This window comes from Lytechinus pictus, chromosome 2 (genome assembly GCF_037042905.1).
Source record: "Lytechinus pictus isolate F3 Inbred chromosome 2, Lp3.0, whole genome shotgun sequence".
Lineage (NCBI taxonomy): Eukaryota > Metazoa > Echinodermata > Echinoidea > Temnopleuroida > Toxopneustidae > Lytechinus > Lytechinus pictus.
This window is the reverse complement of record NC_087246.1, coordinates 22,463,413-22,486,048: the sequence shown is the minus strand read 5'-3', so window position 1 is coordinate 22,486,048 and position 22,636 is coordinate 22,463,413. Positions and strand designations below refer to the sequence as shown.

General features: G+C 36.3%; 1 protein-coding gene across 11 annotated transcripts in view; it reads left to right on the top strand.

Moving 5' to 3' along the window:
• Nucleotides 1-22,636, top strand: part of LOC129254554 (neurogenic locus notch homolog protein 1-like) — a 44,205-nt gene continuing 21,569 nt past the window's right edge. For 5 of the 11 annotated variants that reach the window (XM_064113390.1, XM_064113357.1, XM_064113385.1 and 2 more), the window contains exons 1-20: nucleotides 12-892; nucleotides 7,641-7,875; nucleotides 8,520-8,635; nucleotides 9,210-9,329; nucleotides 11,189-11,311; nucleotides 11,601-11,717; nucleotides 13,307-13,432; nucleotides 13,941-14,057; nucleotides 14,571-14,687; nucleotides 16,021-16,137; nucleotides 16,666-16,785; nucleotides 17,674-17,793; nucleotides 18,346-18,465; nucleotides 18,977-19,096; nucleotides 19,362-19,481; nucleotides 19,699-19,818; nucleotides 20,035-20,154; nucleotides 20,522-20,641; nucleotides 20,983-21,096; nucleotides 21,748-21,873. In XM_064113390.1, coding sequence (XP_063969460.1) covers nucleotides 640-892; nucleotides 7,641-7,875; nucleotides 8,520-8,635; nucleotides 9,210-9,329; nucleotides 11,189-11,311; nucleotides 11,601-11,717; nucleotides 13,307-13,432; nucleotides 13,941-14,057; nucleotides 14,571-14,687; nucleotides 16,021-16,137; nucleotides 16,666-16,785; nucleotides 17,674-17,793; nucleotides 18,346-18,465; nucleotides 18,977-19,096; nucleotides 19,362-19,481; nucleotides 19,699-19,818; nucleotides 20,035-20,154; nucleotides 20,522-20,641; nucleotides 20,983-21,096; nucleotides 21,748-21,873 — 2,641 coding nt within the window. In that variant the 5' untranslated portion in view covers nucleotides 12-639. Of the gene's footprint in view, nucleotides 893-7,640; nucleotides 7,876-8,519; nucleotides 8,636-9,209; nucleotides 9,330-11,188; nucleotides 11,312-11,600; nucleotides 11,718-13,306; nucleotides 13,433-13,940; nucleotides 14,058-14,570; nucleotides 14,688-16,020; nucleotides 16,138-16,665; nucleotides 16,786-17,673; nucleotides 17,794-18,345; nucleotides 18,466-18,976; nucleotides 19,097-19,361; nucleotides 19,482-19,698; nucleotides 19,819-20,034; nucleotides 20,155-20,521; nucleotides 20,642-20,982; nucleotides 21,097-21,747; nucleotides 21,874-22,636 lie in introns of all 11 variants that reach the window. The other 6 variants (XM_064113350.1, XM_064113362.1, XM_054893015.2 and 3 more) reach the window with 6 other exon arrangements.

The window sequence follows — 22,636 nt, the reverse complement described above, 5'->3', positions numbered from 1 at the left end:
ATCCCTTTCATGGCCATTACGTGTGGGACGGACGTCTTAATACATTTGGTGCTCCTATCTGTATAGCAAAGATTTGGTAACACCGTGCTACAACATGCTGGAAATGTTTTGGGCATCATTATCGCTTCTTGTATTCTCCCTCATGGACATTACCCAACATTGCACATCTTCAAAACTTATGGGAAAAGCTTGAAAAGGAGAAACCGCCAATCTCATAAAACGTTGTATTGGACAAGGGGAAGACGTTTACGATAACAAGTGGAAGAGGACTGAAGAAAAGGCGCCTAAATGATAGTTCATGGAGCGTTAAGGAATTATGTGTTTCTTCATTCTTACGGACAACACTCATCAGGAAACAATTTCATCCATCGCTCTGTGAATCGGTCTAAAATTGGAGTTATCTAATATCTTTCTCTAGTTCTCTCATAAGACAATATTATGTAATATTATACTCATAGCATTGATGACTTGAGTGTCTGTTCCTGTCTTATTCAAATAGGATCGGTTCTTAACCTGTTTCTGGTAATGTGAAGTATCAGTACTCTTTTCTGCATTGCAACAGTCTATTTTAGAAATAGACTAATCTTATACGTCCTGCATTTATTGTGGAATGGTAAAACAACAACAATTATAAGACAAATGTTACCTCAAGGGATCACCATGCACTTACGGATAACCCTTCGGGTGCCCACAGCACCGATTCTTCTCTTTGGGACATTATTTATTCTGGTGACCCACTCTTGCGGATATCCCACAGGAGCTCCTGTGGATTCGAACCCTGGGATCTGTAGCAGCCTGACACCCGGACACGGTGCCATACCACAGACTTCACCCTCCCCGTTCACGATCACACCGATAGTCAACTCGTATGTTCCTAATGGAAATGTTCCCTGTAAGTTTGTCAAATTTGATCAAAAGAAGCATACATGCACTCATTCAATGAACAAGGTTATGATATAACCTTGTTCTCAGTTGTATCTCCATGTGTGGCAAAATAAGGATGGCAATGTTTGGCTTATTTTCTCTTTTTCTTTGGGACAAATGCTTGATTTTTTTACACTGACAGTTTACATTACACCTATTTGTCATACAACTTGGCCCTTAAGTAAATTTGATTCTTTAAATTATTTTTTTCTTAATTAAAAATAGAGATAAAAAATGAAAATTTTCTTGCCATATTATTTTCCACCAATAGAGGGCGTACAAAAATATGCCCAAAATTAACGTTTTTGAGCGCTCTAGTGAATAAAAAAATTATTCCCAAGTTTCTAATGAAAAATAAATTGCAACTGTATTAAAATTAGTAATTTTGGTCACAAAAGTGATATTTTAATCATTTTTTAAAGTGTGTGCTCTGTACAGCATTGGCATGCCATAGTCCAACCTGTAGATTCCCCACAGGCAGGGTGGTTGCAGTGAACAAGTGCATACATGTAGGGTAGGGTCTCGTACATGTACCTCTATAGATTCTACTCTGGGGGGGGGGGGTAATATATAATATAATTTTAATGTTTACCTCGTTTAAACCGCATTTCCTAAAAATAGTAATAATAACAAAAAAAAATGAGAGACGCTGTAACACACCGGACAATCACCCTTAACTCCCAAACTTTAATTTTAAAATGGTAAACAAAATCAGACATAGCTTCTATCATCCGATCACTTCTTTTGGAGTGCCGCATTTTCCTTTTATTCTACATTCAGGGAAATCGGAAACAAGACAACGAAAGAGTAAATAACCCACCATTTCCAATTTGCATATTTTGATTGCATGTAATCCATGATGCTTATTGATCACATTGGCAGATGGATGTAATAAGGCGGATCAGTGAATCTGTATAGGTGTAAACATGTTGAAATAAATACAGTAAACCTGCAGATTTAGGTTGCAATTTTTGGTCGAATGAGTTATTAGAAATGTGTAAGTTTGATTTTTTTTTTTTTTATAGTTACTCGGGTTCGGGTTTAAATTTGAACATTATCATCATGGAAAATAGGAACAATAATAGTAGAAGAATCAGGGAGGAATGGGATAGAAGAGAATGAAGAAATTGGAAAAAGGTTGCTTTTCATAATTTGTAGGAAAGGGAAGTGCGCGGTTCACGGTTTGCTGCGTGGCGGAAACTAATGCTGGACAATAGTGCTATCCATATTCGTTAAGGTAGACTGAATGGGAAAGGATCTTGGTCTTAAAGTCATAACTGGATGATCAAGATCAATGGTCGATGCTACTGTTTCTGAGACTTCTGATGAATCAAGAAGGGTCAATGGTTTTTGCTTATAAAGGCGCTGTCAATAAGTTTGGATATTTATCGTCTTTGCTCATGCCTCGTTCCCATTGTCGTGTGATCCGTTACGAACGCCGTTCCGTTCCCTATCGCGAAAAGTTTTGGACCATTCATTTTTTTCTACGATCAAAACGATTGCCACGACTGATCTAATATGATCTAATACGATCCGATAAGATCAATACGATTACTCTACGATTAAAATAATCGTTTTAATCGTGACAGTGGGAACTTGGTAGGGCCTATATTAATACAATCATGTACATCACTGAAACCGTTTCATCGGATTTGCCAAGAGCAGAGTAAGGCCGCAATAACGCTGAAGGGACTGATTCTAGACCGGCAGAGTTATTACATTATACCATCAGACCTTCGGTCGGTTTGGAAACGTTTTCGTTGTCGTGACTGCAAAATAAAAGTGGATAAAAGCATCTCCGACCTGTCGCAGTTGCTTGCTTAGTATCTCATCAGTTAATAAACCACTGATGGGGGCACACATTTTACCATCCCCCCTCCCTCACTGTATAATGCACATTGCACGTAAACCATGTAAACTTTATGATAAGTTTCCCCCTTTTGAAGCGATAATGCTCCTGGATCGCCAAGAGTAAGTACCCTTTTCTCTACATTCTGGAGAACTCCACCAATATCCCCAAAATATTTTCTATTCAAATTGATCGCAGTAATTTTGCTGTTTTAACAGTCAAGTCTCTTCATGGGGAATTCCAAAAAAAGAAACATTAACTATTGTGTAAGTATGATCTAATTTTCTCCATTCTTATGTCATTCCATGAACTGCTGAAGGATTAATAATTTGAGAGCACTACAACTTCAAAATTAAATAAGAAAATAGAGAAATAATTTCACAATCGTCCAATAATACATTGTACTAGGGAGTCGGGCGTTGAGATCTTTAACTCTCATGCAGTACATGGTCTATCCATTCCCCTCCTCTCTTTCCTTTATCATGTTTATGCCTTCTGAAAGAAAATATACAAACATATTGCTCTTCTATAATAATGTGATTATTTATTGATTGATAATATTACATTTCTACTTGATTATTTCACTTCACTGTCAACAGTTTAAATTATATGGCAGTAAAATATCTTTTAAATCCTCTTTAAAGAAGGTCATTTACAATAGAGAGGGAACGTTCTGCAATCACAGGTCTACATTGATTGCACGTATAGTGGTTATTGGTTAGTGGAATCTCTGAAAACCTCATCCGAAGGTGATCTAAGTAAAGCGAGTATTGATTGGAAAATTAAACAAAGGTATCATACCTTCTAATTATATTACTATGGTCACCCAAAGCATTTTGGTAAGTCCTTGGTTTGAGAAAATGTGACCTTTTATCAGACTGAGTGACCACAAAAAAATTCATGATGACCATGTTATTAGCCGCCATTTTGATTAATTTTATAATGGGGTGATATTTCAAGATTTTATTGTGAATTATTTTACAGCTACATGGGATAGGCTCAGTGCTCCGCAGTAGGATGGTATTGATCATTGAGAATGAATCTGATGACCATTGCCAGATGAGAGCACATGTGTTATTTGATATTTTGCAGAAATATTTTTATAAATAAGGAAAAGAAAAAAAACAAATGAAATGTTAAGTTGTAAAATTTGCTCTGTTGTCTATCATGTCTATTCTGGCGATGATTATATTTCTGATCTTGTGTTGAAGTGTCTTAAAAATATTCTCACTCTATATTATTTTTTGCTTGAAGTGTATGTGACCGTTGGTAAATGTCTTCACAAAAGACACCTTTTATCACTTAAACAACACATAAACTTAGGACCATGTTATCACAGAAAAAAGAAGTCATTGACACCTTTTTTTTGCATCACAGAGTACACTTTAAGGTGATATGCCACAATTTGATGCCCTTTTGGGGCATAAAATGTTCGTTGAATAGTACTCGCCCAATTATCATGATTATGTCTTCTTACTTATTACTGTATACGTTCCCATTCAGCGGTGAAAAGCAAAGGAATAAAAAAAGAGAAGGAAATGTTTCGCAATAAGAAATACAGAACAAATAAATTAGTATCAACTTCAGGGATGAAAATGAGTACATGTAGATTAAAAATTATGTTAACTCACAAAGGGCACATTTTTACCACCCCCCGTTCTGCTGCCCCGAATAAAAGGGAAGGACGCATATTGCAATTACTATATATTATCAGACAGAAAATGTTAAACTAGAAAACAAAAGTGGTATTTAGGATAAGTGAATATTTAAAAAAATTAGATGGGGCACTTGATCAGAAGTTAAAATGAGGCACATTGTAGAAGAGGAATTTCACTATAAAATATACAAAGAGGGCAATAAACTGAAAGTGATTTTTCAATTAAAATGCACTTGCAGAATGGAACAGATCGCTAAATAAGAAAAAACGGGCGCTGATCGGGTATTAAAAGAAGGCAAAGAGGCACTCGTTAACACATAAAATGAACCGAAGATAAAAGGGGTGCTAAACACGTTTAGCGGGCATTCTCTAGGATAAAAAGAAACTTTTAAATAAGGGCACTGTGCCCCTGCCCTCCCCCGGATCCCCACCCGTACGGTGAAATCTTCGCCAAAATAACAAGATAATGGCGAAGGACCCTCATTTATCTTTTTACAAAATTTCCCTAAATTTTGCTATAGGAAGTGTTAATAATATACCCAGAATTTCAATGAGTAAACGCAACATTAATAGTGGCAGATACGACACGTCTTTATCTTTGATTCTTTGTTAAGTATTATTCATAATGCATTCATTGGGTTTATCGAGAGGAAATTATCCAAACAATGCCATCAAGGTCCTCTGCAAGTCTGTCTATTATTCAAATTACCAACGTTCTGTCTCCTTCCATTGTGACGTTTACGTAACTTGTTTAGGAAATCAATATTGACATCGAAATCATGGTATAGGCCTTTTGTCAATACATTAGCTGCATTCGCCACTACATAACTTATAAGACAATCCCACATTCCTCATATTAATCCCGGGCTGAATGTGTATTTCCCAGGTGTATTTTTCCAAACCCAAACTGACATGGATTCATTTGTTTAGCAGTTGATATAATTTCAAATAGCACCTCTGTTAAGGCACATTTTGGTAAATTACTTAAATATGCAATTTACCAGAGTAGCAGACCTCTCAAAGTTGGATGTACGTATGATGAACCCCTTGCAAATTCAGTCTCCAATGATAATACATTAATACAGCGGAGAGAAAATATTTGATTGTAAATTTTGGTAGCTCTTCATTTTTCTATGCATATGCAACTGCAATGATTATACAATCAACCTGATAGTAATATAACACTCTTTGTACGTAGATCATGATTACTATCAAGCATTTTATTTCGTTTTATGTGTACTTGTATATGAAGAGTTTAGTTGCAAAAGGGCTTAGGTCCACTTTGGACCATTTCGAGAAAAACAATGTTTTTTATTCTCACTTAATGCAATATTCTTATGAGAAACTAAATTGTCACGATGTATTACCCCATCATGTGAACATAAAATTGGGTATAAAAGAATCTACCTGTCTTCAATTTTTTTATATATATCTTTTAAAAATTTATCATTGTGCACAATGGTCCATGGACCTAAGCCCTTTTGCAAGTAAACTGAAATGAATCCAATCTCTTTTGATTAAAAAAGTGGTTTTTCTTTGCCACTTTCATTCACGTTTTGATTTGAATTTCAAATTGTCTTTGGTATCATCATAGTGACAAAAAATTTAGAGGTTTAGAGACAGAAAACAATTAAATTTATGAAAAATGGACCTAACCCCCTTTGACAAATGAGTTCTTAAGAAGAGTTTAGTTGCAAAAGGGGTTAGGTCCACTCCAAGAAAATCATTTTTGTAATCCTCCCATAATGCAATATTCTTACGTGTATGCGAAACTGAATTTTTATGCTACCCTACCATGAAAACATAAAATTTGTCTTCATATTTTTAAAGGGGAATCCAACCCAAATAAAAACTTGTTTTTATAAGAAAAAGAAAAATCAGACAAGTTGATAGGTGAAAGTTTGAACAATATTGGACAAACAACAAGAAAGTTATGATTTTTTAAAAGTTGTAAATATTGGTAATCACTATACCCATGTAGACTTCAAATTGGCCGCATATGGGATGTCATAGTGATGTAAGGCAAGGACTACTCTTCCATGTACTCCAATACATATTGTGGCTAAAATGTCATTTTCCCAAAAAGTTTTATTTCAAATTATATTTTTCTTTCATCATGACGACATAAAATAATATACCTGGATCATATTTAGATTACTGCCCCAAAAGAATGGGTACTTAAGAGAAAACCACAAATCCCTGATAATAAAGTACATGGCCTATGGGAAAGTTGTCCTTGCCACTTATCATAATTTACTTACCCAGTTGCCAATTTGAAATCTACATACTATTAGTGATCTCAATTTAAAAGCAGCTATAACTTTCTTATCCCTTGTCCGATTTCTTTCAAACTTTCGCCATTCTATTCAATTTATTTGTCTCCTTCCCAACACAACATTTTATGGCAAAGGCTGGAGTCCCCTTTACAGATATTCTTTTCCAAAAAAATTCTGTGTGGACCTAACCCCTTTTGCAACTAAACTGAAATTGACCTAACCCCTTTTGAAAAAAGGTGATTTTTCTTTGCCATTTTAGTTCACTTTTTAATAGGAATTTCAACTTTTCTTTGGTATCATCTTATAGAGCTACTAAAAATCTGTACATTAAGACATAAACATCAAATTTGATGAAAAATGGACCTAACCCCTTTTACAAGTGAGCTCTTCAAATATTGAAATAATAATTTATAATGCTGACATTTACGTGTGCATCTACATATCGAGATTATCTATAAATTTTAGTCTTAAATAATTCCTAACACGCGCCAGTCATTCCATCATAAATTCGGGCATTGTCATTAACATGATCAGGTACAATTTATTTCTCACTTCATTAGTGGATGGTTAAATCAGTTGTCATTTATCATGCTTTTCTCAGATAAGTGACTTTCGTGGAGACAGATCCGATTAATACATATCACGACCACTTCTTATTCCTTTTTAAATAGTGTAACATCCAGATAAATACATTTCTGCTATTGACCAGTACAGTGGTATGTTGCAATTCTTTTCACCTATACGTGTGTTATTGCAAGCCAGAAATGGTGCAATTCAAAGCCTCGTCAGCTTACTCGATCAAATTCCGTTTTAACCTTGAATTATCTGACCGTACTGCAATGTAACTAAAATATGCAAACTACTTTTTTCATGTTTTCAATGTCAACCGACACCTCACTCTGAAATTAATTTGCCATTCTGTTTTGATCTCTAGTGATAATTGAAGCAGTAAACGGATCCTTCTATAGAGGGTTAATACTCCAAGCCCGTGAGAGGGGGGAGACCACGCCCATCGGATCCCTCTTCCTACTCCCCAACGATTACCTGCAGGTCGTCAACTGCGAAGCAACCTCGGATACGATCACACATACGAACAATGATATCAAGCCAAGTTCGGTGACCGTCGTCTGGGTCGCACCATCATCGGACGTCGGCGATGTGGAGTTCGTGTAAGTTATTATTTAGTTCTGATGTCATTTTATAATTATTGGCATTTATGTCCATTAAATTCTAGTTCTCAAGTGGCATTCACTCTGAGGTTAGTGAAAGAAAATGATGATTATTACATGCTTGTATAAATATTTTCAAAGGTGTGCAAATTAATTAATTAAATCATGGTTTACACATTCCCTTCTATGGGTAGCTAAAATGAACAAACATATAACGCCAAACGTTTGATTCATCAGTACTTGTGGTAGAATAAGTTCTTGAATACTGTTTTTAATTGATGAGTAAGTGCAAATTTCCCCTATTTGAATATTAGACTTACGTAAAGTTGAGTGTAATTTGGAACATTACGACCTAAACGGAGATGTCAATTTGCGTTTCCATAGATATACCTCAAATTTTAGCAATGGGAATCTACAATTTCTTTTAAACAAATGATTAGACTAGAAGAAACACTTACATATATTTTTTATCAATTCTATTATGAATAATTGATAGTTTTATACTGTATCAGTCATTGATCCTTGCTTTAAATTAAGAAAATGTTAATCAAGTGCTCGAATTCCATGATAGTACATAAAATATATATATTTGCCATGACTGCTCAATAATTATCTATTTTCGCTATTCTTTATTTTTTTCACAGAGCAAGCTTCGTATCGACTAATCAGATTTATTGGGTAAACGTAGCATCATCTCCTATTTACGGGCCTAATGGTCCAGACCCCACCGATCCACCTGCAACTGAAAATCCCATTCCTGGTATGATATATTTTTTTCTTCTTCTGGCGTTTTGATTAACACAAAAAATAATTGTCTCAATCATTATCATCAGTACAATTTTTGTTGCTAATTCTAAGATGTCATTTGTGGGCAAGTCGAATGCATTTGCCCAAATGATACTATTTTTTTTCACTTATGAGTACTATAGTGGATTGAGGGAACGTGTGAAAGGTATGATATTTAATTTTATGAATCACTGAAATTAAATATATATATATATATTTATGTTCTAAGCTAAAAAAACCCAATGCATAATCAATGAGTGATTTTAACGTGTGGAACATTATTTATTTTTATTTCGTTTCATTAATTTGCTTGTGAAAACTTAAATGACAAAGATTGCTGAGAGCAATTTGCAATTGGCAATTTCTGGTTCGCTTTATAACCCCCAAATTTTCAAGACACGCTGTGAAGGAACTGGTTCAATAATACTAGATGATTAATGTACATTTATACTCTACGATATTAAAAAAAACCAAAGTGCATTGATTTTTTTTTCTTTTTGAACGAACTTATCTCTATGTACTTTCTTTATTATCCTGAATATTCTCAGTAATCACATGTGTAGATAGACCCTGCCTAAATGGAGGTACTTGTTTCACCTCAAATGGCGGAGAAGGATTTGTGTGTGTATGCGCGGACGGATACACTGGAGTGACCTGTGAAACAATGGGTAAGTCAAGCCCTTAAAACATGATGTTCCCATTGGTGATTATGACTTAAGGCCACCACACACCTTACGACTGTTCGCGATCCGATTTTGGAACAAATCGCATTTTGCTCATTTTCTGAAAATGTGAATGGAACATATCATTTTATTTGAGGTTAAAATTAATTGAAAAAATACTAATATAACCATTTTGAAAGATTGCAAGCCTTTATTTTGGAGTAAAGGCCAAATTAGTTTCATATCGTAGCCAATCTTACGACTGCTATGACGTCATTACGACTAGAGATTAAATTTGCTTTCATTCTAAGAAGGATGATAGCATAGTCACAGATTAAAACATAGGTATTCGTACGATGATTTCGAACATTACACATTAAGATCATATTCCAAGTCTCAATATTAGCATCAAATTCTACTACGTTTTATTCCAAAAATGAGTCGCAGACCAATCGTAAGGTGTGCGGTCGCCTTTAATGATATAAGAGTCTCTTCTATAAGTACGGTAAGTCCTTGGTTCAATCCGAAGCCGAGTGACACAAAATGAGACATTCTCTTCCATGGCCCTCGACTTGAAAGAATGGAACATTAACGGGTGGAATATAAGGTAATTACAGAAAGACTGAAGTGACTACCCGGGTCTTTTGACGGCTATTTATATTGTCAAATTAATGATACACATTCAACCTCATCATGGAATTTCACGATGTATTCGTATAAGTGATACGTTTAATAATGTTTAAATGGAAGATCTCATATGAATATAAAATATCTCATTGATGAGGGTATATATTTCATAATAATAATAATAAACAGTTCTTGTATAGCACATATCACAATTATGAATAATGTCTCTATGCGCTTCCAAAGGATATTATTACCCCAGCTGTAGCTTGGCAGCCGTAATTACTAAGATTACAGCGCACACGCATTTCAAAGAATAAATTCCTGCCAGGTATCCATTCACCTCACCTGGGTTGAGTGCAGCACCGTGTGGACAAATTTCTTGCCGAAGGAAATTACGCCATGGCTGGGATTCGAACCCACGACCCTCTGTTTCAAAGTCCGGAGACTAATCCACTGGGCCACAACGCTCCACAACGCTTCATGACTTTATTCGTTAAATCATTATTATCTTACAAAAAACTGAGCTATGACAAGCTAAACATGAGTCATAACTGAGAATGGAGGAATGCATGTGCATGCTTAAAAGGGTACACACGATTAAATCAGACTCCTATTCACGAACGTAATCAGTAATAAATAACAGTTCTTCAAAAAAAAAATCATTAAAAATCTAGTCCCTCTTTTTAATTCACTGAGAGAAATAACAATCTCAAAGTTTCAAACAATCTGTCCATATTCTCATTTTCTCATTTCCCCCTACATATCATATTCGTGGCAATGTAGATTCCTTTAATAAAACTGATAAAATGTACATGAGTTACCTGAGATAGAATATGAAAATGTTTGCACTTCTTGGAAGAAAACCGTCGGCTCACATTGCTGCACTTTGAATCGTTCTTAGAGTCATGCATATGACATTACAAACTGCTTGTCAATGTGAGACCGAGACCATAGATCACGATTATAAGGTGGGTGCTTCATGAAAGTTGTCAGCACTGACTAAATTGTCAGTGCTGACTATTTCAGTGAAATCCTTGGTTTTGATTGGCTGAGAGACACTAGTCTCTGACTGTTACTATGGTAACTGTCGGAGAACGACAACTTTTCAGTGCTGACAACTTTCATGAAACGATCCCCTGATATACGCTTTGTGGTGACGACGCCTCGTAAAAGCGTCATTTTGTTGACATCTGTAATGTCATGACATAACATTGTTATTACATAATTTATCCATGCAGTGGTGACATGCGCAGACGAGCCGTGTAGGAACGGAGGGACTTGCTTCACTTCTAACTCTGGCTCCGGATTCGTATGTCTGTGTCCGTCGTCTGATTGGGAGGGTGATACGTGTGAGACGCCAGGTAAATAGAGCGGATTAAAGCTCGATGATAATGATAAATACTACCATCTTCTTTTAACTAGTACACCATCGTCGTGCTCCCTAGCTATGCATACGTCAGCCTACAATATGTGATTAAATTTGCTGGCAATTTTATCTTCGTCAGGAAGGGTAAAATTTACTGGCTGGACCGGATTCCGGGTGAACCATGTACTGTCCGCTTGCCCCTTAGAATATGAAGATAATGATTAATACTATCCATGCATGTTTTAACTATGTTGTTAAACGTACCTTAATTTGGTCAAATATAGCTATCACGTGCAGCGCTGATCCTTGCAAGAATGGTGCCACATGTTTCACATCCAACAGTGACTCTGGATTTGTTTGCCTATGTGCTGGGGACTGGACAGGCAGTACATGTGAAAGTCGTAAGTCTCTCCATACGTGCCATATCTAGATACGCAGGAGTTACCTTCTATGCCATGGATATCTTCTTTCCGTCATCTGAACGGGCATCTGAATCATCTTTACTTCTTGCTAATTACACTATTCCATTCATTCATCTTCTTTCTCAAGAATGTATTTAGGGTAAAGTCAAGCACCTGACAAGCCAGTTAAAACTCTCTTCCTGTTGACGATCAGAATACACTGATCGAAAGGTCCACAGAGGTTCTTTTCAGAACTATCAATTAGCCAAGAAAGATAAACAAACAGTCCTTTTCAGGACTACACAGGGTTTATACCGCAAACTTCCCTCCTAAAACCATTCCCTGACAATTATGTGACGCTATTTTCTTGAATTAAATCATTTACGGCTCCAAGATATAGATATAGGTCAGTGCTTCTGACATTTTATCCCTCGGATGCTTAATACCACATTGTTTTCATCAAATCAATTCAACTCCATCTTTATTTGGAATGTCTACGTCAGTCCGTCGAAGATGCCATAATTCTACAGTTCAGAATTCGCACCGTTTGCCTGTATTTTGACAATGATAGGTTGATATTCTTAAATTGCATTACTACAGTACGATTCAGAATTTTTTTAATTACCCTTTAAAAAGTGAGATCGATGATGTGATTATTTTTGCGGATTTAAAAAGATGTCTTTTCTGTTTATTTTGATACCAAAATGGGTTCATATTCATTGGTGATTAAACAGGAGTGAGTGAAGCTAACTGGTCGAAAACCCATTTACGCGAACTCCCTATGATACATTGCCTGATCTGGAGATGTTCCACAATGATCACAGATCTTTGTTATGAATACTTATACTAGATAAGCCAAAAGATTATTGAAGCTAGTGCACTTGAAAACACTGCGTGTTTGCTTGCTTGCTACCATCGTCTGGCTTACCCCAGGGCAGAATGTCTTCCCCGTAACCGAAACTGCAAGGACTCAGTGTCACTACGGCTGTCCGAAACTTTCGTCGTCGATTTCTTAGCACACGATGGCCAATCTGTCAAGCTGTTAACCTAAACACAAGGAAGTACAAGAACAAGTCACAACCTAAACATGAGACAATCTGGTCGTCGGAGAGCAAGGCAGACACCAGAGAACATCGAAGCTGTTCGGGAGATACTGCAGCAACCACCAGAAAGTGGCAACGAATGGATTGGGCCTTTCACAGAGATTACTATATTATCGAATAACCGACTGGCGTAACAGCTCAAAATCAGGCAGTGCATTGATTGGAGTTGGCGCAGATGGGTTTTCACCCAGTCAATATAACTCACTACTGTATAGTCAACCTTGAATAGGATCCTAGCAAATTTGGTATCAAAAGAAACAGGAAATATAACAGCAAATATAATTACAAAATTAACAAAATTAATGCCCCTTTTATACAAAGGGTATTTAAAATGTTTTTTTTTTATCTGAATAGCACTGTATATTGCTAGACATACTTGAGTAAGTGTGTAATCAAGCTCCCATATAAATGATTATATCAGATCTTTATTTCATATCTTTTGAACAAAATTATTATTCTTTTTAATCTATTCACTTTATCTATTAGTCAATACAGTCATCACATGCAACGATGATCCATGCAAGAATGGTGCCACCTGTTTCACATCCAACAGTGATTCTGGGTTTGTTTGCATATGTGCTGGGGACTGGACTGGAAGAACGTGCGAAAGTCGTAAGTCTCTCCCTACGCGTGTGTCATAGATCACTGTCTCTAAACATCCTGAATCAGCTCCACTTGTAGTTCTCTCCATTTAGGGTATTCATTCAAATTATTTTTCCTTTTCCACTTCCTTCCCTAATTTTCCTCCAGCTTTCTAGTCAATGGTGAGATTTCCAGACCAACCTTTGCTGAACAGCGTGTCTTCATACTATATGATTTTTTCCCTCTCTAACTAAACAACCTTCTCTTTCAACCATCTATTCAGGATCGCTTTATTCTATCTGTTAATCTGAAAAGTAGTCCATATAATTCCACAACTCCTAAAAAAAGTAGAAACTCTTCTGAATTCTTGATGCTACTGATGATACCTCACTTGCTAACAAGGTATTTGTATACCTCTTCATGCTTGAGTAAATGAATAATCAGGTTCCAAAATAAATATAATACATCTTTGTCTCATAACTTGTGAATGAAAGTAACATTTTTTTTACTATTCCATATTTCCGTTGGTCAAATACAGTCATCACGTGCAACGATGATCCATGTAAGAATGGCGCCACCTGTTTCACATCCAACGGTGATTCTGGGTTTGTTTGCCTATGTGCTGGGGACTGGACAGGCAGAACATGCGAAAGTCGTAAGTCTCTTCGTAAGCGTGTGCCACAGATCATGTCTCTAGCATTCTGGATTAGCTCCATTTGTATTTTTTTTCACTTAGAATGTTTATTCAAAATATTTGTCTTCTTTTCCACTTCCCTCCCTAATATCCATCTAGCTTTCTAGTCAATATTTCCAGACCATCTATTGCTGAACGGCGTGCCGTCATATTATAAAAATAAATCTGCAACATCTCTAACTTAGCAACCTCATCTTTCCACTAGCTATTCAGCACCACTTGAGTCTATGTGTCAATCTGTCTATGGTTCCATATCATTCGGGACCACATTCCATAATTCTCAAAAGTGGAAATTCTTCTAAATTCTTGATGCTATTGACCATACCTCACTTTCTAACAAAGTATATTCTATATTTATATGCCTATTCATGCTTGAGTAAATGAGTAATCAGGTTTCCCCCAAAAAATAAGTTATGAACAGAAGTAACGTTCCTTTTTTTTTTGCTATTCCATCTTTCCATTGGTCAAATACAGTCATCTCGTGCAACGATGATCCCTGCAAGAATGGCGGCACCTGTTTCACATCCAACGGTGACTCTGGATTTGTTTGCCTATGTGTAGGTGACTGGACAGGCAGAACATGCGAAAGTCGTAAGTCTCTTCGTACGCGTGTACCATGTATCCCCTTTTCTAGCCTTTGAATCAACTCCACCTTTTCCCCATAATTGTGTTTATTCAAATGATCCGTCTTTTCTCTCACTCTCTTCCTTATTTCCCTTTATTTTTCTAGTGAATGACGAGGTATCCAGACCATTTATTTGTTGAACAGCCTGGTCTTTACTATAAAAATATATGTCAGTTCTCTGACTTAACAACCTTCTCTTTCCACCAGCTTTGAGGGCTAACATCAGCACATACGATGGGGTCGATTGTGTGTCAGAGATATCGGTTTCTAATGAACTAACTTCATTTGTTTTATGTTTTAACCTCTCTTATAACCAATGTGTTTAGCATGTTAAGACTGGCAAGTCAGTTCATCCTTTTCCTTTCACTTCGCTTCTCTGTCTTCCCGACCAGACAGGGGTTTTATGACCGTTGTTCAGTCTAATCACACGCCCTTAGATTTAAAAAAATCTGTCTTGACTGTTTCTTACTTTACCGATCAACGTCTCTCCATTCCAGCCTAGCTCTTCTTAGAGTCTCTTGATCCACTGATGAACTGACAACCTGTTCTATTTTGGAATTCCCATCATTTCGGAATTCCGCAGCTCTACATCTCTGTCTGATAGTAGTAGTAGTCAGTGGCGGACCGTGACCCGGAGGAGACAAAGCATTGGAGGGGCACAGCATTGTTCACAAACAATACAGTGCCCCTCCAATCATTGTCTTCTCCGGGTCACGATCCGCCACTGGTAGTAGTAGTAGTAGTGGTAGGAGTAGTAGTAGTAGTAGTAGTAGTAGTAGTAGTTGTTGTTGTTTTGGTTGTTGCTGTTGTTGCTTTTGTTGTAATTGTATTTTAGGCGTCCATTCAGCAAATAGAATATGTACGCCAATGTCTGATGTCATGATTCATCATAATCTACTTTCCTATCACGCTTAAATTCAACAGTTAATAACTCACAGTCAAGTCTTCTTTATTAAATTCTGTTTCTGATAATTTTCCCAAGATTCGAAAGGGTCAAAGGGTATGTCAATATAAAATAATTAGAATTAATTTTAAACTTAAAATAATCCCTTCTGCGTCAACCAATTGCCTTAGGGTTTAATGCTGTATTCAATATTTAAGTGCGTAATCAATGTGAAGTGCACTTATTTTGATACGTCATGCATGATCGATTCATTGAATATCGTTGATATTTTTTGAAAAATACAATCAAAGTTATGTTTAGACGAGACTAATTAACATTTTATTAAAAAAAAGATACAACCTCTTCATCGAGTACAGCCTACATAACCGAACCCTTCTCACACTTGTCGATTTCAGCAATCGCGTGTGCTAATGATCCGTGCCAAAATGGAGCAACATGTTTCACACCTAACGCTGGTGCAGGTTATTTTTGCATCTGCGGGGATGACTGGACTGGCACAAACTGTGAAACTCGTAAGTGCATAAAACCTAAACCTTTATCTGGTATATGGGATAGGGTTCCACAAACTACAAGTATCGCCTTTTAGTGGATACCTCAATTTCAACAGATATTTTTATTACATGTTGTTACAGGATGGGAAGGGGTAAATCACACTTAGATGCAGTCACAGGGAGTCACTTAAAATAGTCACAATATTTTTAATAAAGGTGGAAAACGCTGCCACACCTCTGCCCTTTCCACCCCTTTCCTCCCTTTCCGCATGTTGGGTTTTTAGAATGTATAATAAGTCACGAAGAAAGTATAACAGTATACATACATCTCAATTTATATTACTTGCATGATCATATACAATTTCATCGTAATTCATGTAATGGAAATGAAAAGGGGGACAAGAATTGTAATTTGAAAAAAACCAGCAAACATTTCAAGTTACTTCAAAGTTTAGTGTATATATATACGCACGAGATTATTAACACCTTGTTACACTTCTCATTATTGCAACTGGACTCAATTGAGGTTTGTTTATTTTCTGTCCTTAGGTATTACGTGTGATGATGACCCCTGTTTAAATGGTGCTACCTGCACATCGTCCGTCGGTGTTGATAACGAGTACATTTGCATATGTACAGCTGCGTGGACTGGCCGTGTATGTGATATAGGTAATAAGTGGATCCGAACATGTGCTTTTGGGTTCAGGACAAATTTTATAATCTTCAACATACCATTTTATGTTGGATATCTTTTCCTAATTATCACCTTGAAAAATGAGTAGCTGTTATTATTCACCCACAAATAAGCATGTGCGTAACGTGCTGGGCATGCATAAGTTTTTTTTTTCATTTTCTTTTGGAAATATATATTTTAGGCATCATACTTGAGTTCATGCTGTCCAATGAAGGTGTTATCATGTATTCCTTCTTGCATATAATGGGGATATGAAGATAAATAACGATTACATAACGATTACGATAACACAATTACAAAAAATTAGGTGAACTTAGGACATTGTTTATCATTTGTGTTCATATTTTGCAAAATGGAAAACGATGCATTTAATCACCAAAGACACAGAAAAGCCATTTCTTTGACGTTTGTCCGTGATTTAAAAATCCGTTTCAAAGTAAGTTCTCGCTCAAATGTTGCATATACGCTTTGTTTGCGTTGTTTTATTACATGGATTCGCAGGTTTGCTACAAGTATTCTGTCTTTTTCATGGTAAGGCACATTGGCGGATCCGGGGGGGGGGGCACAGTCGGCCTGTGCCCCCCCTGAGAAGCAAAATTAAAATTTGTAATGTAAAAATGCCGTTGAAACAGAAGTGTGCCCCCCCCCCCCCTTTGAAAGTGAAGAGCTTTTTTTTTTTGCTTAATTTTTTTCTGGGATGAAATCTCCTTGATATTGGGTTAAAAACCTTATTTTTTGGTGCTTGTCAATTTTTTTCTCGGAAAAATGTGCCCCCCCCCCCCATTTGGAAAACACTGGATCCGCCCCTGGTAATGCATATATTGATTAGCCTTCCTTCTTTGAATCGTATTGGTCTATTGCAGCTATCACGTGTAATGATGACCCATGTTTGAACGGCGCCACATGTACAACTCCGATCAGTGGCATCGGTTTTGATTGCACATGTGTAACGGGCTGGACAGGAGAAACTTGCGAAATCAATGGTAAGTAATAAAGGATATGTTCTTATTGAGTTGCTATTCCTCCCTCTGAATATCAATCAAACTGATTAGTTTTGTTATTGCTAGTACCTGCATTAATTTTTATCCAAAATGCAAATACAATGAATATATGCGGAATATCTTGTTTCATTTTATCTGAGAGTACTGAGACACAATGTGTGTCATGACTAATAAATTTTGAAATATTACTAGCACTCTTATGGTAACTTTTAATGTTAAACATAACAAAGGGATATCACATCACTGTTTCTACTCTTCTATCGGGGTCTGATTTTTATCTCTCCGTTTTATTCATAGTATTTTTTTGTTCTGAAACTTTGTTGATCTTGCATTCCATTTACACCTCTTTTTTGTGTTCAAACCGGAGATCTTGTAGACATATCATGCCATTTCGGATGGTGACGTTAGAGGTCGGTCCCAGACATAAATAATCAAATCCGATTGATACACGTCTGTAAAAACTCAAACACACACACACACACGCATGATAATCCTGTTCATGTATGAATGTGTCTTCTTATTGGTCATTTACAGCTGTCACGTGCAGTGATGACCCATGTTTGAATGGCGCCATGTGTGCAACTCCTATCAGTGGTAACGGATTTACTTGCATGTGTGCCACAGACTGGACTGGAGAGAGATGTGAAATAAGTAGTAAGTAAATTGGTCCTAGTGTAGTAGGTTCACGGTACACCGTGTATCTTTTTGGAGCAGGACCACCCAAACTCGACGTTTCGACAAGTGTGTTCTTGTCGTCTTCAGGAGAATGAGCAAGAACACACTTGTCGAAACGTCGAGGTTGGGTGGTCCTTTTCAGGATCAACAATTACCAAAGAAAGATACATGGAGTACCGTGAAACCTACTACACTATTCTTCTTGACCATGGAAACCTTTAGAAGTTATATAAATTAGTAGTCTTGTTTTATCTATGTGTGTTATAAAAGGGGAGAAAATCATTCTGTAAGAGCCTTTCAGGATTTATTCATAATTGATGACAGTGCCTACGACCATACCATGCTGAACATACCGATTGCCGTCCGTCCGATCACAATATTTGATTTATAACAGATTAATTGCATGAAAAAATATATATGATGCATTATGAAAATACATTCAAAGATTTGGTTCATATGATGATTCTGCTTTCTCATTGGTTATTTACAGCTATCACGTGCAACGATGACCCATGTTTGAACGACGCCACGTGTGCAACTCCCGTCAGTGGTAACGGCTTTACTTGCATATGTACTGCAGACTGGACTGGAGAGAGATGCGAAATAAGTAGTGAGTAAATTAGTACTGTTTTTATCTATTATGTGTGGTATAAAAGGGGAGACAGTCATTCTGTAAGAGCCTTTCAGGATTTATTCATAATTGATGACAACGCCTACGACCATACTATGCTGAATACACCGGTTCTCGTCCGTCCGATCACAATATTTTTTTTCAACAGAATAATTGCACAAAAAAGATATTATGATGCATGATTAAAATACATTCGAAAGATTTGGTTCATATGATGATTCTGCTTCTCATTGGTTACTTACAGCTATCACGTGCAACGATGACCCATGTTTGAACGACGCCACGTGTGCAACTCCTGCCAGTGGTAACGGCTTTACTTGCATGTGTACTGCGGACTGGACCGGAGAGAGATGCGAAATAAGTAGTAAGTAAATTAGTCCTATTTTACTCAGTGTGTATCAGAAAATTAAAGAAAATACCTTTATAATAATGGTTTTTCAGATTTTTAAACAAGTATTCGTGACAATATCTGCAATAAGTTTTTTTTATTAAATTGCAAAGAAAAATTTGATTCATAATGAATATACATTATAAAGATTTGGGTCCCGTCATGAATCTGCTTTCTCATTGGTTATTTACAGCTATCACGTGCAACGATGACCCATGTTTAAACGGCGCCACGTGTACAACTCCTGTTAGTGGTAACGGCTTTACTTGCATGTGTGCCACAGACTGGACTGGAGAGAGATGTGAAATAAGTAGTGAGTAAATTAGTCCTACTTTCTCTATGTGTATCGGAAAATAGAAGAAAATACTTTTATAATAATGGTCTTTCAGAATTTTAAACAAGTATTCGTGACAATATTTGCAATAGGGTTTTTTTTTTATTCAATTGCAAAAAAATATGTTACATAATGAATATACATCCAAAAATTTGGTTCCTATCATGAATCTGCTTTCTCATTGGTCATTTACAGCTGTCACGTGCAACGATGATCCATGTTTGAACGACGCCACGTGTGCAACTCCTGCCAGTGGTAACGGCTTTACTTGCATATGTACTGCAGACTGGACAGGAGAGAGATGTGAAATAAGTAGTAAGTAAATTAGTCATATTTTACTATATGTGTGTTATAAAAGGGGAGATAATCATTCTTTTAGAATTTCTTTATAATATCATCGATGACAATATTTGTATTTTAAATAAATTCAATCAGTTCAATTATATTTTTTCTAAAGGCTATTCACTTTAAATATAATGGATGTGACAACTCTGAAAGCACGGCTTGTAATGGGTGCACCGTAGAAGCATAAAAACAATAAAAATATACTAAAAAGGGCTGGGAAGTAGAAAAAGTACAGTACAGCATAAACAGATTAATCGAAAAAAAATGATACATAATGAAAATACACTAAAAAGATTTGGTTCATATGATGATTCTGCTTCTCATTGGTTACTTACAGCTATCACGTGCAACGATGACCCATGTCTGAACGACGCCACGTGTACAACTCCTGTTAGTGGTAACGGCTTTACTTGCACATGTACTGCAGACTGGACAGGAGAGAGATGCGAAATAAGTAGTGAGTAAATTAGTACTGTTTTATATTTATATGTGTGCTATACCTTTATTTAAATCAAGCTTGGAAGTAAGCTTAAAGTTATAGAAAAACGTATTTGCCCCTCTGCAACCATTGTGATATCAAAGGTATCATGACTTGTGTAAGTAATGTTTCTATGCAGGAGAAGTGCAGGCTTGGACAGTTGAAAATACCTCTGGGTCGGTTTAATTATCTTTTCTAAGTTGATCAGGGTTTCCTCAGATCGGCAATAATTTGGAACCAACTCTCTCTATTTGTTAGCTGCTGTCTTAATTATTCAAAGTCAAAGTTATTACGTACTCTTTCTGATTGTTCAATTCCAGCTCTCACGTGCGACGACAATCCTTGTCTTAATGGAGCTACTTGTACTGCTTCTAACACTGGTGTCACCTGTAACTGTGTAGATGGATGGGAAGGAGATTATTGTGACAGGACTGGTAAGTGACTGTTTTCATTTTTGCCCCCCCCCCATCCGAAACATGGATCGACGTATCTGGACACAATAGTTGCAATTTACAATTCCTCACTAAATTTATCCTTATCCATAATTCAAGATAATTCTACTTTTTATTATCCTTTTCTTCAAATAAACTTAATATTCAAAATATCTCAATGAACAATACGACAATACAAACAAATATTAATTCTTATGATTAATATAGTATCGAGTTCTATCAAGCTAGATGTGCTTTAATTTTTATGATTGACCAAACTCTTATATTTATACATGAAAGAATATTGATCCAGTGGAACTTTTCAACGTGGGGTTGAAATTCGATTTCATAAATCGATAGAAATATGATATGAAATGTTATCTCTTTATATTATGTCAACGTCCATTGAGACATTTGATTTTTATTTAAAAGGCGACTTTAAGAAATTCTGTACCTACCTCATAGTGCGCCCTCTCAAAACAGTAATGTTCTGAATGTGAATATAAAAATTCAAAACCCTGATCATTCATATCATGGTAAAACACTTTTCGGAAAATGGTATAGACGACTTCAGAACAATGAAATAAATGGATAACTAAAGATGGACTTTTCCATTGACATCAGTTGTATTTTTCCATTATTTCTCCTTTACAGATTCTTACTGTCTTCTAAACCCGGGAATTTGTCAGAACAACGGAGTATGTAGCGATAATGATTTCAGTAGATTTACCTGTGATTGTGAGGGAACTGGCTTCACGGGACCTCAGTGCCTTATCAAAGGTGAGTAAGATGCGTTATTGGTTTTATAACCATCCGGACCGTGTTTTACAAAATATACAATTTATTCAATGTATCTCAACTATGGAAAACGAGCATTGCCATTTTCTGTGATGTACATCTTTTACAGTAAAAAACATATATCAATATATCACCGTGACCGTTTTAGGTATTCCCTAAGTATGACAAAAACTAGTGCATGCATGTTTTTTTTTTATCAACCAGCATACTGCTTTTTGGAAAAGACGGAGAACGTACTAGCAATGGTGTCTAAATGCATTGTTAAAATTGATCGATTACTTGAAGTTACGTCCCTGTGTAGTAAAAAAATCAAATTAATCTACGAATATACTCCAAGTGCTCATTGAGTGTGATATAGGGATAATGGTGAAATTGATCCTCAATTTGTGTAATCACGTATTGGTCCGTTATCAGCTCGACCACTCTAAATGGTTGTGTGCTGATTTGTTAAAGACGCGAAGTTATCGGACCAACATGTAAACAAAATACAGGGTTTAAAACGAATTGTAATTAAACTAAGAGGGAGTTCAAACTAGATTAGATAATCAAATATTTTTTCATATGATGATAGGTATATTTTCTAATCATCAGGGGCCCGTTTCATAAAGGACTTACAAATGTTGAAACTATGCTATTATTCAACTACCATGGTAACAGGGCTCAGCAGCCAATCAAAATCAAGGCTACCATGGTTGCCATAATGGCAAAGTTACAACAGTTGTAATTATTTACGAAACGGGCCCCA